At 52.4% G+C, this 13,882-nt stretch overlaps 1 protein-coding gene across 3 annotated transcripts in view; it reads left to right on the plus strand.

Moving 5' to 3' along the window:
* mettl9 (methyltransferase 9, His-X-His N1-histidine) overlaps positions 1–12,347 on the plus strand; it is a 45,239-nt gene extending 32,892 nt beyond the window's left edge. For 2 of the 3 annotated variants that reach the window (XM_070545347.1, XM_054736405.2), the window contains one exon: positions 9,757–12,347. In XM_070545347.1, coding sequence (XP_070401448.1) covers positions 9,757–9,986 — 230 coding nt within the window. In that variant the 3' untranslated portion in view covers positions 9,987–12,347. The remainder of the gene's footprint in view (positions 1–9,756) is intronic. The other variant, XM_054736406.2, reaches the window with a different exon arrangement.
* Positions 12,348–13,882: the final 1,535 nt, after the last annotated feature.

A 13,882-nucleotide genomic window follows, 5' to 3' on the forward strand; every position in this document is an offset into this window, starting at 1 on the left:
ACAGCAGCGGGTGCAGCTGCTAATACAGTAGCGGGTGCAGCTGCTAATACAGCAGCGGGTGCAGCTGCTAATGCAGTAGCGGGTGCAGCTGCTAATGCAGTAGCGGGTGCAGCTGCTAATACAGTAGCGGGTGCAGCTGCTAATACAGTAGCGGGTGGAGCTGCTAATACAGTAGCGGGCACAGCCGCTAATACAGTGGCGGGCGCAGCCGCTAATACAGTGGCGGGCGCAGCCGCTAATACAGTGGCGGGCGCAGCCGCTAATACAGTAGCGGGCGCAGCCGCTAATACAGTAGCGGGCGCAGCCGCTAATACAGTAGCGGGCGCAGCCGCTAACACAGTAGCGGGTGCAGCTGCTAATTGCTAATACAGTAGCGGGTGCAGCCGCTAATACAGTAGCGGGCGCAGCCGCTAATACAGTAGCATTTTGCTCAAATAGAAATAGAGGCCTGCCTCTAATACTGGCCCTCCTTCCAATAAAGACCTGGAGCTTGATGAGCTTGAGTCAAATACAGGCCTGGGCCTGTATTAGAGGATTTACGGTATTCTCCTAGTTTGGCCCAGCACAGTTCACTTCCCAGTTACAGCAACAGCCTTACATCATAACCACATAAGTGGAGAAAATGCTCAGTAGCAATGAAAGAATTTGCTGTTGCATTTAAGTGATGTTAACTATTATTTAACATTTAAACTTATTTTCTGATGTTTTTATTTATTCTAAAAACCCTGGTAAGGGATGTTTTTCTGTATTTGGAGCATCAGAAAAAGTTTTATGGTGGAGGTGATGTTTTAAAGTCACTGAGAAACTGCATGCATGCAGTTTGTTGTTTTGCTGCTAATACAGTAGCAGGTGTAGCTGCTAATACAGTAGCAGGTGCAGCTGCTAATACAGTAGCGGGTGCAGCTGCTAATACAGTAGCAGGTGCAGCTGCTGATGCAGTAGCGGGTGCAGCTGCTAATACAGTAGCAGGTGCAGCTGCTAATAGAGTAGCAGGTGCAGCTGCTGATGCAGTAGCGGGTGCAGCTGCTAATACAGTAGCAGGTGCAGCTGCTAATACAGTAGCAGGTGCAGCTGCTGATGCAGTAGCGGGTGCAGCTGCTAATACAGTAGCGGGTGCAGCTGCTAATACACTAGCGGGCGCAGCTGCTAATACAGTAGCGGGTGCAGCTGCTAATACAGTAGCAGGTGCAGCTGCTAATACACTAGCGGGCGCAGCTGCTAATACAGTAGCGGGCGCAGCTGCTAATACAGTAGCGGGCGCAGCCGCTAATACATTAGGGAGCGCAGCCGCTAATACACTAGCAGGCGCAGCTGCTAATACAGTAGCGGGTGCAGCTGCTAATATAGTAGCGGGTGCGGCTGCTAATACAGTAGCGGGCGCAGCCGCTAATACAGTGGCGGGCGCAGCCGCTAATACAGTGGCGGGCGCAGCCGGTAATACAGTAGCGGGCGCAGCCGCTAACACAGTAGCGGGTGCGGCTGCTAATACAGTAGCAGGTGCAGCTGCTAATACAGTAGCGGGTGCAGCTGCTAATATAGTAGCGGGTGCGGCTGCTAATACAGTAGCGGGCGCAGCCGCTAATACAGTGGCGGGCGCAGCCGCTAATACAGTGGCGGGCGCAGCCGGTAATACAGTAGCGGGCGCAGCCGCTAACACAGTAGCGGGTGCGGCTGCTAATACAGTAGCAGGTGCAGCTGCTAATACAGTAGCGGGTGCAGCTGCTAATACAGTAGCAGGTGCAGCTGCTAATACACTAGCGGGCGCAGCTGCTAATACAGTAGCGGGTGCAGCTGCTAATACAGTAGCAGGTGCAGCTGCTAATACAGTAGCGGGTGCAGCTGCTAATACATTAGCAGGTGCAGCTGCTAATACACTAGCGGGCGCAGCTGCTAATACAGTAGCGGGCGCAGCTGTTAATACAGTAGCGGGCGCAGCCGCTAATACAGTAGCAAGCGCAGCCGCTAATACAGTAGCAGGCGCAGCTGCTAATACAGTAGCGGGTGCAGCTGCTAATACAGTAGCGGGCGCAGCCGCTAATACAGTGGCGGGCGCAGCCGCTAATACAGTGGCGGGCGCAGCCGCTAATACAGTAGCGGGCGCAGCCGGTAATATAGTAGCGGGCGCAGCCGCTAATACAGTAGCGGGCGCAGCCGCTAATACAGTAGCGGGCGCAGCCGCTAACACAGTAGCGGGTGCAGCTACTAATTGCTAATACAGTAGCGGGTGCAGCCGCTAATACAGTAGCGGGCGCAGCCGCTAATACAGTAGCGGGCGCAGCCGCTAATACAGTAGCGGGCGCAGCCGCTAACACAGTAGCGGGTGCAGCTGCTAATTGCTAATACAGTAGCGGGTGCAGCTGCTAATACAGTAGCGGGTGCGGCTGCTAATACAGTAGCGGGTGCGGCTGCTAATACAGTAGCGGGTGCGGCTGCTAATACAGCAGCGGGTGCAGCTGCTAATACAGTAGCGGGTGCAGCTGCTAATACAGCAGCGGGTGCAGCTGCTAATGCAGTAGCGGGTGCAGCTGCTAATACAGCAGCGGGTGCAGCTGCTAATGCAGTAGCGGGTGCAGCTGCTAATACAGTAGCGGGTGCAGCTGCTAATACAGTAGCGGGTGGAGCTGCTAATACAGTAGCGGGTGCAGCTGCTAATACAGTAGCGGGCGCAGCCGCTAATACAGTGGCGGGCGCAGCCGCTAATACAGTGGCGGGCGCAGCCGCTAATACAGTGGCGGGCGCAGCCGCTAATACAGTAGCGGGCGCAGCCGCTAATACAGTAGCGGGCGCAGCCGCTAATATAGTAGCGGGCGCAGCCGCTAACACAGTAGCGGGTGCAGCTGCTAATTGCTAATACAGTAGCGGGCGCAGCCGCTAATACAGTAGCGGGCGCAGCCGCTAATACAGTAGCGGGCGTAGCCGCTAACACAGTAGCGGGTGCAGCTGCTAATTGCTAATACAGTAGCGGGTGCAGCTGCTAATACAGCAGCGGGTGCAGCTGCTAATACAGTAGCGGGTGCGGCTGCTAATACAGTAGCGGGTGCGGCTGCTAATACAGTAGCGGGTGCGGCTGCTAATACAGTAGCGGGTGCGGCTGCTAATACAGTAGCGGGTGCGGCTGCTAATACAGTAGCGGGTGCGGCTGCTAATACAGTAGCGGGTGCAGCTGCTAATACAGTAGCGGGTGCAGCTGCTAATGCAGTAGCGGGTGCAGCTGCTAATACAGCAGCGGGTGCAGCTGCTAATACAGTAGCGGGTGCAGCTGCTAATACAGCAGCGGTTGCGGCTGCTAATACAGCAGCGGGTGCAGCTGCTAATACAGCAGCGGGTGCGGCTGCTAATACAGCAGCGGGTGCAGCTGCTAATACAGCAGCGGGTGCGGCTGCTAATACAGCAGCGGGTGCAGCTGCTAATACAGCAGCGGGTGCGGCTGCTAATACAGCAGCGGGTGGAGCTGCTAATACAGCAGCGGGTGCGGCTGCTAATACAGCAGCGGGTGGAGCTGCTAATACAGTAGCGGGTGCGGCTGCTAATACAGTAGCGGGTGCGGCTGCTAATACAGTAGCGGGTGCGGCTGCTAATACACTAGCGGGCGCAGCTGCTAATACAGTAGCGGGTGCAGCTGCTAATACAGTAGCAGGTGCAGCTGCTAATACAGTAGCGGGTGCAGCTGCTAATACAGTAGCAGGTGCAGCTGCTAATACAGTAGCAGGTGCAGCTGCTAATACACTAGCGGGCGCAGCTGCTAATACAGTAGCGGGCGCAGCCGCTAATACAGTAGCGAGCGCAGCCGCTAATACAGTAGCAGGCGCAGCTGCTAATACAGTAGCGGGCGCAGCTGCTAATACAGTGGCGGGCGCAGCCGCTAATACAGTGGCGGGCGCAGCCGCTAATACAGTGGCGGGTGCAGCTGCTAATACAGTAGCAGGTGCAGCTGCTAATACAGTAGCGGGTGCAGCTGCTAATACAGTAGCAGGTGCAGCTGCTAATACACTAGCGGGCGCAGCTGCTACTACAGTAGCGGGCGCAGCCGCTAATACAGTAGCGGGCGCAGCCGCTAATACAGTAGCGAGCGCAGCCGCTAATACAGTAGCAGGCGCAGCTGCTAATACAGTAGCGGGTGCAGCTGCTAATACAGTAGCGGGCGCAGCCGCTAATACAGTGGCGGGCGCAGCCGCTAATACAGTAGCGGGCGCAGCCGGTAATATAGTAGCGGGCGCAGCCGCTAATACAGTAGCGGGCGCAGCCGCTAATACAGTAGCGGGCGCAGCCGCTAACACAGCAGCGGGTGCAGCTGCTAATTGCTAATACAGTAGCGGGTGCAGCCGCTAATACAGTAGCGGGCGCAGCCGCTAATACAGTAGCGGGCGCAGCCGCTAATACAGTAGCGGGCGCAGCCGCTAATACAGTAGCGGGCGCAGCCGCTAACACAGTAGCGGGCGCAGCCGCTAACACAGTAGCGGGTGCAGCTGCTAATTGCTAATACAGTAGCGGGTGCAGCTGATAATACAGCAGCGGGTGCAGCTGCTAATACAGTAGCGGGTGCGGCTGCTAATACAGTAGCGGGTGCGGCTGCTAATACAGTAGCGGGTGCGGCTGCTAATACAGTAGCGGGTGCGGCTGCTAATACAGCAGCGGGTGCAGCTGCTAATACAGTAGCGGGTGCAACTGCTAATACAGCAGCGGGTGCAGCTGCTAATGCAGTAGCGGGTGCAGCTGCTAATGCAGTAGCGGGTGCAGCTGCTAATACAGTAGCGGGTGCAGCTGCTAATACAGTAGCGGGTGGAGCTGCTAATACAGTAGCGGGCACAGCCGCTAATACAGTAGCGGGCACAGCCGCTAATACAGTGGCGGGCGCAGCCGCTAATACAGTGGCGGGCGCAGCCGCTAATACAGTGGCGGGCGCAGCCGCTAATACAGTAGCGGGCGCAGCCGCTAATACAGTAGCGGGCGCAGCCGCTAATACAGTAGCGGGCGCAGCCGCTAATACAGTAGCGGGCGCAGCCGCTAACACAGTAGCGGGTGCAGCTGCTAATTGCTAATACAGTAGCGGGTGCAGCCGCTAATACAGTAGCGGGCGCAGCCGCTAATACAGTAGCATTTTGCTCAAATAGAAATAGAGGCCTGCCTCTAATACTGGCCCTCCTTCCAATAAAGACCTGGAGCTTGATGAGCTTGAGTCAAATACAGGCCTGGGCCTGTATTAGAGGATTTACGGTATTCTCCTAGTTTGGCCCAGCACAGTTCACTTCCCAGTTACAGCAACAGCCTTACATCATAACCACATAAGTGGAGAAAATGCTCAGTAGCAATGAAAGAATTTGCTGTTGCATTTAAGTGATGTTAACTATTATTTAACATTTAAACTTATTTTCTGATGTTTTTATTTATTCTAAAAACCCTGGTAAGGGATGTTTTTCTGTATTTGGAGCATCAGAAAAAGTTTTATGGTGGAGGTGATGTTTTAAAGTCACTGAGAAACTGCATGCATGCAGTTTGTTGTTTTGCTGCTAATACAGTAGCAGGTGTAGCTGCTAATACAGTAGCAGGTGCAGCTGCTAATACAGTAGCGGGTGCAGCTGCTAATACAGTAGCAGGTGCAGCTGCTGATGCAGTAGCGGGTGCAGCTGCTAATACAGTAGCAGGTGCAGCTGCTAATAGAGTAGCAGGTGCAGCTGCTGATGCAGTAGCGGGTGCAGCTGCTAATACAGTAGCAGGTGCAGCTGCTAATACAGTAGCAGGTGCAGCTGCTGATACAGTAGCGGGTGCAGCTGCTAATACAGTAGCGGGTGCAGCTGCTAATACACTAGCGGGCGCAGCTGCTAATACAGTAGCGGGTGCAGCTGCTAATACAGTAGCAGGTGCAGCTGCTAATACACTAGCGGGCGCAGCTGCTAATACAGTAGCGGGCGCAGCTGCTAATACAGTAGCGGGCGCAGCCGCTAATACAGTAGCGGGCGCAGCCGCTAATACATTAGGGAGCGCAGCCGCTAATACAGTAGCAGGCGCAGCTGCTAATACAGTAGCGGGTGCAGCTGCTAATATAGTAGCGGGTGCGGCTGCTAATACAGTAGCGGGCGCAGCCGCTAATACAGTGGCGGGCGCAGCCGCTAATACAGTGGCGGGCGCAGCCGGTAATACAGTAGCGGGCGCAGCCGCTAACACAGTAGCGGGTGCGGCTGCTAATACAGTAGCAGGTGCAGCTGCTAATACAGTAGCGGGTGCAGCTGCTAATATAGTAGCGGGTGCGGCTGCTAATACAGTAGCGGGCGCAGCCGCTAATACAGTGGCGGGCGCAGCCGCTAATACAGTGGCGGGCGCAGCCGGTAATACAGTAGCGGGCGCAGCCGCTAACACAGTAGCGGGTGCGGCTGCTAATACAGTAGCTGGTGCAGCTGCTAATACAGTAGCGGGTGCAGCTGCTAATACAGTAGCAGGTGCAGCTGCTAATACAGTAGCGGGTGCAGCTGCTAATACAGTAGCAGGTGCAGCTGCTAATACAGTAGCGGGTGCAGCTGCTAATACAGTAGCAGGTGCAGCTGCTAATACACTAGCGGGCGCAGCTGCTAATACAGTAGCGGGCGCAGCTGTTAATACAGTAGCGGGCGCAGCCGCTAATACAGTAGCAAGCGCAGCCGCTAATACAGTAGCAGGCGCAGCTGCTAATACAGTAGCGGGTGCAGCTGCTAATACAGTAGCGGGCGCAGCCGCTAATACAGTGGCGGGCGCAGCCGCTAATACAGTGGCGGGCGCAGCCGCTAATACAGTAGCGGGCGCAGCCGGTAATATAGTAGCGGGCGCAGCCGCTAATACAGTAGCGGGCGCAGCCGCTAATACAGTAGCGGGCGCAGCCGCTAACACAGTAGCGGGTGCAGCTGCTAATTGCTAATACAGTAGCGGGTGCAGCCGCTAATACAGTAGCGGGTTTCAGCCGCTAATACAGTAGCGGGCGCAGCCGCTAATACAGTAGCGGGCGCAGCCGCTAATACAGTAGCGGGCGCAGCCGCTAACACAGTAGCGGGTGCAGCTGCTAATTGCTAATACAGTAGCGGGTGCAGCTGCTAATACAGTAGCGGGTGCGGCTGCTAATACAGTAGCGGGTGCGGCTGCTAATACAGTAGCGGGTGCGGCTGCTAATACAGCAGCGGGTGCAGCTGCTAATACAGTAGCGGGTGCAGCTGCTAATACAGCAGCGGGTGCAGCTGCTAATGCAGTAGCGGGTGCAGCTGCTAATACAGCAGCGGGTGCAGCTGCTAATGCAGTAGCGGGTGCAGCTGCTAATACAGTAGCGGGTGCAGCTGCTAATACAGTAGCGGGTGGAGCTGCTAATACAGTAGCGGGTGCAGCTGCTAATACAGTAGCGGGCGCAGCCGCTAATACAGTGGCGGGCGCAGCCGCTAATACAGTGGCGGGCGCAGCCGCTAATACAGTGGCGGGCGCAGCCGCTAATACAGTAGCGGGCGCAGCCGCTAATACAGTAGCGGGCGCAGCCGCTAATATAGTAGCGGGCGCAGCCGCTAACACAGTAGCGGGTGCAGCTGCTAATTGCTAATACAGTAGCGGGCGCAGCCGCTAATACAGTAGCGGGCGCAGCCGCTAATACAGTAGCGGGCGTAGCCGCTAACACAGTAGCGGGTGCAGCTGCTAATTGCTAATACAGTAGCGGGTGCAGCTGCTAATACAGCAGCGGGTGCAGCTGCTAATACAGTAGCGGGTGCGGCTGCTAATACAGCAGCGGGTGCGGCTGCTAATACAGTAGCGGGTGCGGCTGCTAATACAGCAGCGGGTGCGGCTGCTAATACAGTAGCGGGTGCGGCTGCTAATACAGTAGCGGGTGCAGCTGCTAATACAGTAGCGGGTGCAGCTGCTAATGCAGTAGCGGGTGCAGCTGCTAATACAGCAGCGGGTGCAGCTGCTAATACAGTAGCGGGTGCAGCTGCTAATACAGCAGCGGTTGCGGCTGCTAATACAGCAGCGGGTGCAGCTGCTAATACAGCAGCGGGTGCGGCTGCTAATACAGCAGCGGGTGCAGCTGCTAATACAGCAGCGGGTGCGGCTGCTAATACAGCAGCGGGTGCAGCTGCTAATACAGCAGCGGGTGCGGCTGCTAATACAGCAGCGGGTGGAGCTGCTAATACAGCAGCGGGTGCGGCTGCTAATACAGCAGCGGGTGGAGCTGCTAATACAGCAGCGGGTGCGGCTGCTAATACAGCAGCGGGTGGAGCTGCTAATACAGTAGCGGGTGCGGCTGCTAATACAGTAGCGGGTGCGGCTGCTAATACAGTAGCGGGTGCAGCTGCTAATACAGTAGCGGGTGCAGCTGCAAATACAGTAGCGGGTGCAGCTGCTAATACAGTAGCAGGTGTAGCTGCTAATACAGTAGCGGGTGTGGGTGCTAATACAGTAGCGGGTGCAGCTGCTAATACAGTAGCGGGTGCAGCTGCTAATACAGTAGCGGGTGCGGCTGCTAATACAGTAGCTGGTGGAGCTGCTAATACAGTAGCGGGTGCAGCTGCTAATACAGTAGCAGGTGCAGCTGCTAATACAGTAGCAGGTGCAGCTGCTAATACAGTAGCGGGTGCAGCTGCTAATACAGTAGCGGGTACAGCTGCTAATACAGTAGCAGGTACAGCTGCTAATACAGTAGCAGGTGTAGCTGCTAATACAGTAGCAGGTGCAGCTGCTAATACAGTAGCAGGTGTAGCTGCTAATACAGTAGCAGGTGCGGGTGCTAATACAGTAGCAGGTGCAGCTGCTAATACAGTAGCGGGTGCAGCTGCTAATACAGTAGCACGTGCAGCTGCTAATACAGTAGCGGGTGCAGCTGCTAATACAGTAGCAGGTGCAGCTGCTAATACAGTAGCAGGAGCAGCTGCTAATACAGTAGCGGGTGCAGCTGCTAATACAGTAGCGGGTGCAGCTGCTAATACAGTAGCAGGTGCAGCTGCTAATACAGTAGCAGGTGCAGCTGCTAATACAGTAGCGGGTGCAGCTGCTAATACAGTAGCGGGTGCAGCTGCTAATACAGTAGCAGGTGCAGCTGCTAATACAGTAGCAGGTGCGGGTGCTAATACAGTAGCAGGTGCGGGTGCTAATACAGTAGCAGGTGCAGCTGCTAATACAGTAGCGGGTGCAGCTGCTAATACAGTAGCGGTTGCAGCTGCTAATACAGTAGCAGGTGCAGCTGCTAATACAGTAGCGGGTGCAGCTGCTAATACAGTAGCAGGTGCAGCTGCTAATACAGTAGCAGGTGCACCTGCATAATTTTGCAATAAAAATGTTATGTTGTAATGGAATTCATGCATTAGTTTTTGTTTGCTTTGAACCCAGAGCAGACGTCACACGCCAGATGACATCAACACTGCATACTTTAGTATTTCTTCATTTATCGTGAGTAATATCGATATCGCAATATTAAGCACTGTTATCGAATATCGCAGGTTTTCCTGATATCGTGCAGCCCTACTGTTAGGTTGATTGGTCTGTCCAAATTGTCCTTAGGTGTGTGTGTGTGTGTGTGTGCGGTCATTTGTCCTGTGTGTCTCTGTGTTGCCCTGTGATGGACTGGCTCTCTGTCCAGGGTGTACCCTGCCTGATTGCCCGTTGACCCCCCCCCCCCCCCGCGACCCTGCGTGGACGAAGCGGGTTCAGAAAATGGATGGATTGATGGATGGATTTAATCATGTTGGGATTTTGATCTGGTTTTCTCTGTGAGGCACTTTGGGATTTGTCTTCACTTACTCTCTGTCTCTTTCTCAGGGGGGAGATGGGAGCGTCCAAAAGTGCATCTAAAGGTTTCTGGGAAGACGTGGGAGGAGCAGGTGAGCAGCCTGTGTGATGAGGTGTTCCCGCAGGCTGGCTTTGAGGTGGAGGCAGTGACCCGAGTCCCGTACCTCTGTGAAGGAGACATGTATAATGACTACTATGTACTCGATGATGCGGTGTTTGTTCTGAAGGCCGCAGGAGGTGCTGAAGATCCTGCTGCTTGAACAGCTGCATCATCTTGGACTTTCCACTGTAACAACTGGATCCTTTTTCTTTATGGGTGTCTTTATTTTGGTTTTTAGATTTTTGATCATGGATGTGTGGGTGGAGGGACGTTGGTTGAAGGTTGTGTATTTTAGTTTTAAACCATGGCATCCAGTAGTGAATGCACTGCCTGGCCAAAAAAAAGGTCACACTCCAATATCTTGTTGGACCTCTTTTAGCTTTTATTATGACACACGTTCGCTGTGGCGTTGTTTCGATAAGCTTCTGCAACATCGCCAGAATTATTTCCATCCATCTTGAGTCTGACCGCTGCACAAAGCCTTCTCCAGCACATCCCACAGATTCCTAATGGGATTAGTGTCTGGACTCTGGGGTGGCCAACCCATGTGTGAAAATGATGTCTCATGCTTCCTGAACCACTCTCTCTATCTGAGCCCGATTAATCTAGGCACTGCCATCAGGGAAGATACCATACCATACCAACTATATTCCTATAGCACAATTTAAAATGCAGCGTGAGAGCTGACCAAAGTGCTGAACAGGCAGGATCAACTAAAGAAAAAGACCAAAGCAATAAGGATCTAAACAAGGCATCGATAGCAGGTAAAAGCGGTAGGAACAGTAGATAAAACACAACAGTAGAAACAATAAAACGAGTCACTGTCTGAAAGCCAAGTCATGAAAGTGGGTCTTTAAACGAGATTTACAAACAGGCAAAGAGGATGCCTGCCTAACTGTAACAGGCAGTGAGTTCCAGAGCGTGGGGGCAGCATGGGCAAACGCACGTTCATCCCGTGATTTGTAGCGCATCTGGGGAGTGCAGAGAAGCAGATCAGCTGACCTCAACATGCGTATAGGTAAATAGCGGGTGAGCAGGTTGGACAGATAGGGAGGTGCTAGATCAAGTAAAGCTCAAAAAACAAACATCAGTATTTCAAAACGTACACGAAAAGTGTTGGGGAGCCAGTGGAGACGTGCCAGGACTGAGGTCATATGGCTACATTGGCTTGTGTTTGTTACTAACCTAGCAGCAGCGTTTTGGACGACCTGCAGCCAGTTCAGGGCAGAGACTCGAGTACCTCAAAGTAGTGCGTTTGCATTGTCCCAACGAGAGGTGATGAAGGCATGGATGATTAATTCCAAGTGCCACCGCTTCAGGACGAGTTAGACGGCGTAACTGATAAACTCAGTGGCGAGGTCTTGATTTTTACCTGAGGGATCATTGAGAGGTTGGCTTCCAATGTTACCCCGAGGTTATTACACACTGCTCAGGATTTAGAGGTAAACAATCTAAAGCAGAGTGAGAGCCAGAAGGATTGCGGGTGTCAGAGACCATGGACTCAGTCTTTAACTCATTTAACTTTAGAAAACTGGCAGCCAGCCACCTCTTTATGTCTGCCAAGCATGCCGAAAAACGGGAACCCAAGTTTTTCTCGTTCAGTGCCACAATCCTCGACGTAGATGTGATAATTCACGCTGTACCGATTTAGGATTTTGCCCAGTGGTAGGAGATATATAGAAAAAAGAGGCCCAAGAGCGGAGCCCTGCAGCACACCCCAAGGCAGTGGGAGACGGGAGGAGGAACGTTCACCAATCTGAACAGTAGTGGATCTGTTGGATAAATAGGAGCAAAACCATTTAACCCCTGAGGCATTTTCTCGTACCACGAGTTCCTCCTTCGTGTTGACGATTCCCCAAAAGTAGAACGTACAACTGATTAATAAATGAAAATAATTTCAGTAAATCTCAACGCTGAACCACGTCTCACTCCCTGCCTGGCTCAGGTGAGCTCTTTAACTTTAACAATCCTCATGCAGGGTCCAGACCCCACGTGGAAACTTTCTGGAGCTCAGCATCTGGATCAGCACCACAGCTGGAGTAAATGTTCTGCATGGACTCGATGATTTCTGATCCATGTGAAACTGGACCGCATCCATTCTGCATTCAGTGTGAACGAGGCTTCAGGCGCTCTCTCAGTCGCAGCTGCAGCCCTGCTCTGGTTTTCCTTCACAGTGTGTCTTAACCCTGGTCCTCAGCTCCCCCGTCCTACTGTCACGATCTGCCCCTGCCCAACCTGACTGTGTTCCTCTCCTGCTGTGATTGCCCTTATTGTTCTCACCTGTCCCTCGTTTACCTGCCCATGTTTCCCTAATTAGCCCTCTGTATTTAAACCACCTGTTTTGCCCCTGTCCTTTGTCAGTTCATTGTTGCTTGTCAGCGTTATTAGTCCTGTCAGTCTGCTCGTTCCTCTGGTGTTTTTTTTGACTCCCTGGATTCTTGGATTTTGGCTCCCTCCCTGTTCTTGGATTTATTCTTTATTTTGGACACGTCCTACAATAAAAGGATTTTCTTTATTTCAATTCCTGCCTCGTGTCATCCTGGGTTTTGCAATTTGGGTCCTACTCTCCTAAACGTGACACCTACATGTTTTAGGTGTTTCCCTGCTGCCACACACCTGATCTAAAGGTATGGGTCATATGGCCTAAAATCTACATAACAAAATATTGTTTTCATGTATTTATATTTGTCAGAATTACAATTATGAGGCATTGAATGCCATTTAAAGAACATTTAACGTTTAAAACGTGTTTTAAAATCTACAAAACTTCGGAAGTTGTTATGATTCATTCTCCAGACACAAAAATCCTCATAAAAGGAATAAAGATGAAGCTATTTAAACAAAGTAAGAGCTAAATGTGATGAAAACACAAAACTTTACATAATTTGAAGTGAAAAATGTAAAGTCAGAAATAACATTCGTTGTTCTGCGTACCCCTGTAATGTGCTCACAGACCACTAGGGGGACGCATGCCGGTGGTTGGGAACCATTGGTTTCCACCAGATGTGTCTTTCCACGTGGTTGTTTAGGAGACGAGAAGCGGCTCGTTGCACCAGTTGGGTAAATGAGTTGCTGCAGCTAAAAGATAATGGCCCGGCAGCAGTTATCCAATAGGAGGCTCCCACCTGTCTGCTCAGGTAAATCCAGGTGGAGACTTTTTCTGCGGGCCGGCAGTGTGTGATGATTCTGTAACAGCTCAGATTCTTGTGCTAAATGAATCGTGAACTGTTGGTCATCTCTTTCAACACGTCGTCATGTACTTGGATGGGCTCCTGAGCCGGTTCTGAAGCATGTTAGCCGTGTTGGCTGTTATTATCTAACAGCTGTAATTATGGGATGGAAACTCCAGGTCAGATCTTTACAGGTGAGCTGTAGGTTTGATCGTGGACCTGTTTGGACTTGACTCCTCAGCTGTATCTGGTACTTATCAGCAGCAGGTTCTCGGTCCTGGGAGCTGGACTTGGAATCAAACTTGTTTAGCAGAAATGTTCGTGTGACTGACATTTAAAAGTAACTCTCAAGACTCTGTTTTGTGTTTCTCAACCCAGTGGTGTGTGTTTTCCTGTTGGAAGTACCAGCTCTAAGAAGGGGAACCATCCCTAAAGTGTAGGGAGGGTCAGAACCCTAACACGTGCAGCAGTCCGAAGCCCCGCCCTGTTTTTGTGTCATAGGCCTACCTGCTGGGAAGTCTTGAGCTGACAGGCTTGTTCCGATGGTAGAGATAGGCTCAGTACCCCGATGTCTATGTTCTGACACCCTTCCAATGGAGCACACCTGGATCCGGTTATGCTGTATAAATGTTAGAGCAACAGCTCTTCAGTTGGAGCACAGACTAGTCTTTCATCAGACAACGTTGGATGCTCCTGGCTGGACCACCCTCTGATAGGTTCTTACCACTTCAGACCAAAAACATCCCTCACCATCAGCAGTGGTATGCCTCATGCTAACTATCGGTTAGCCGCTGGGCTCTCTCACCTTCACCTGGCTATCAGAGCCCGACTCTTCTGTGACATATGGGGTTCTGAACATGTTACCTTGTTTTCTCAGGTTTTTACC

This window comes from Nothobranchius furzeri, chromosome 16 (genome assembly GCF_043380555.1).
Source record: "Nothobranchius furzeri strain GRZ-AD chromosome 16, NfurGRZ-RIMD1, whole genome shotgun sequence".
In the NCBI taxonomy this organism is placed as follows: domain Eukaryota; kingdom Metazoa; phylum Chordata; class Actinopteri; order Cyprinodontiformes; family Nothobranchiidae; genus Nothobranchius; species Nothobranchius furzeri.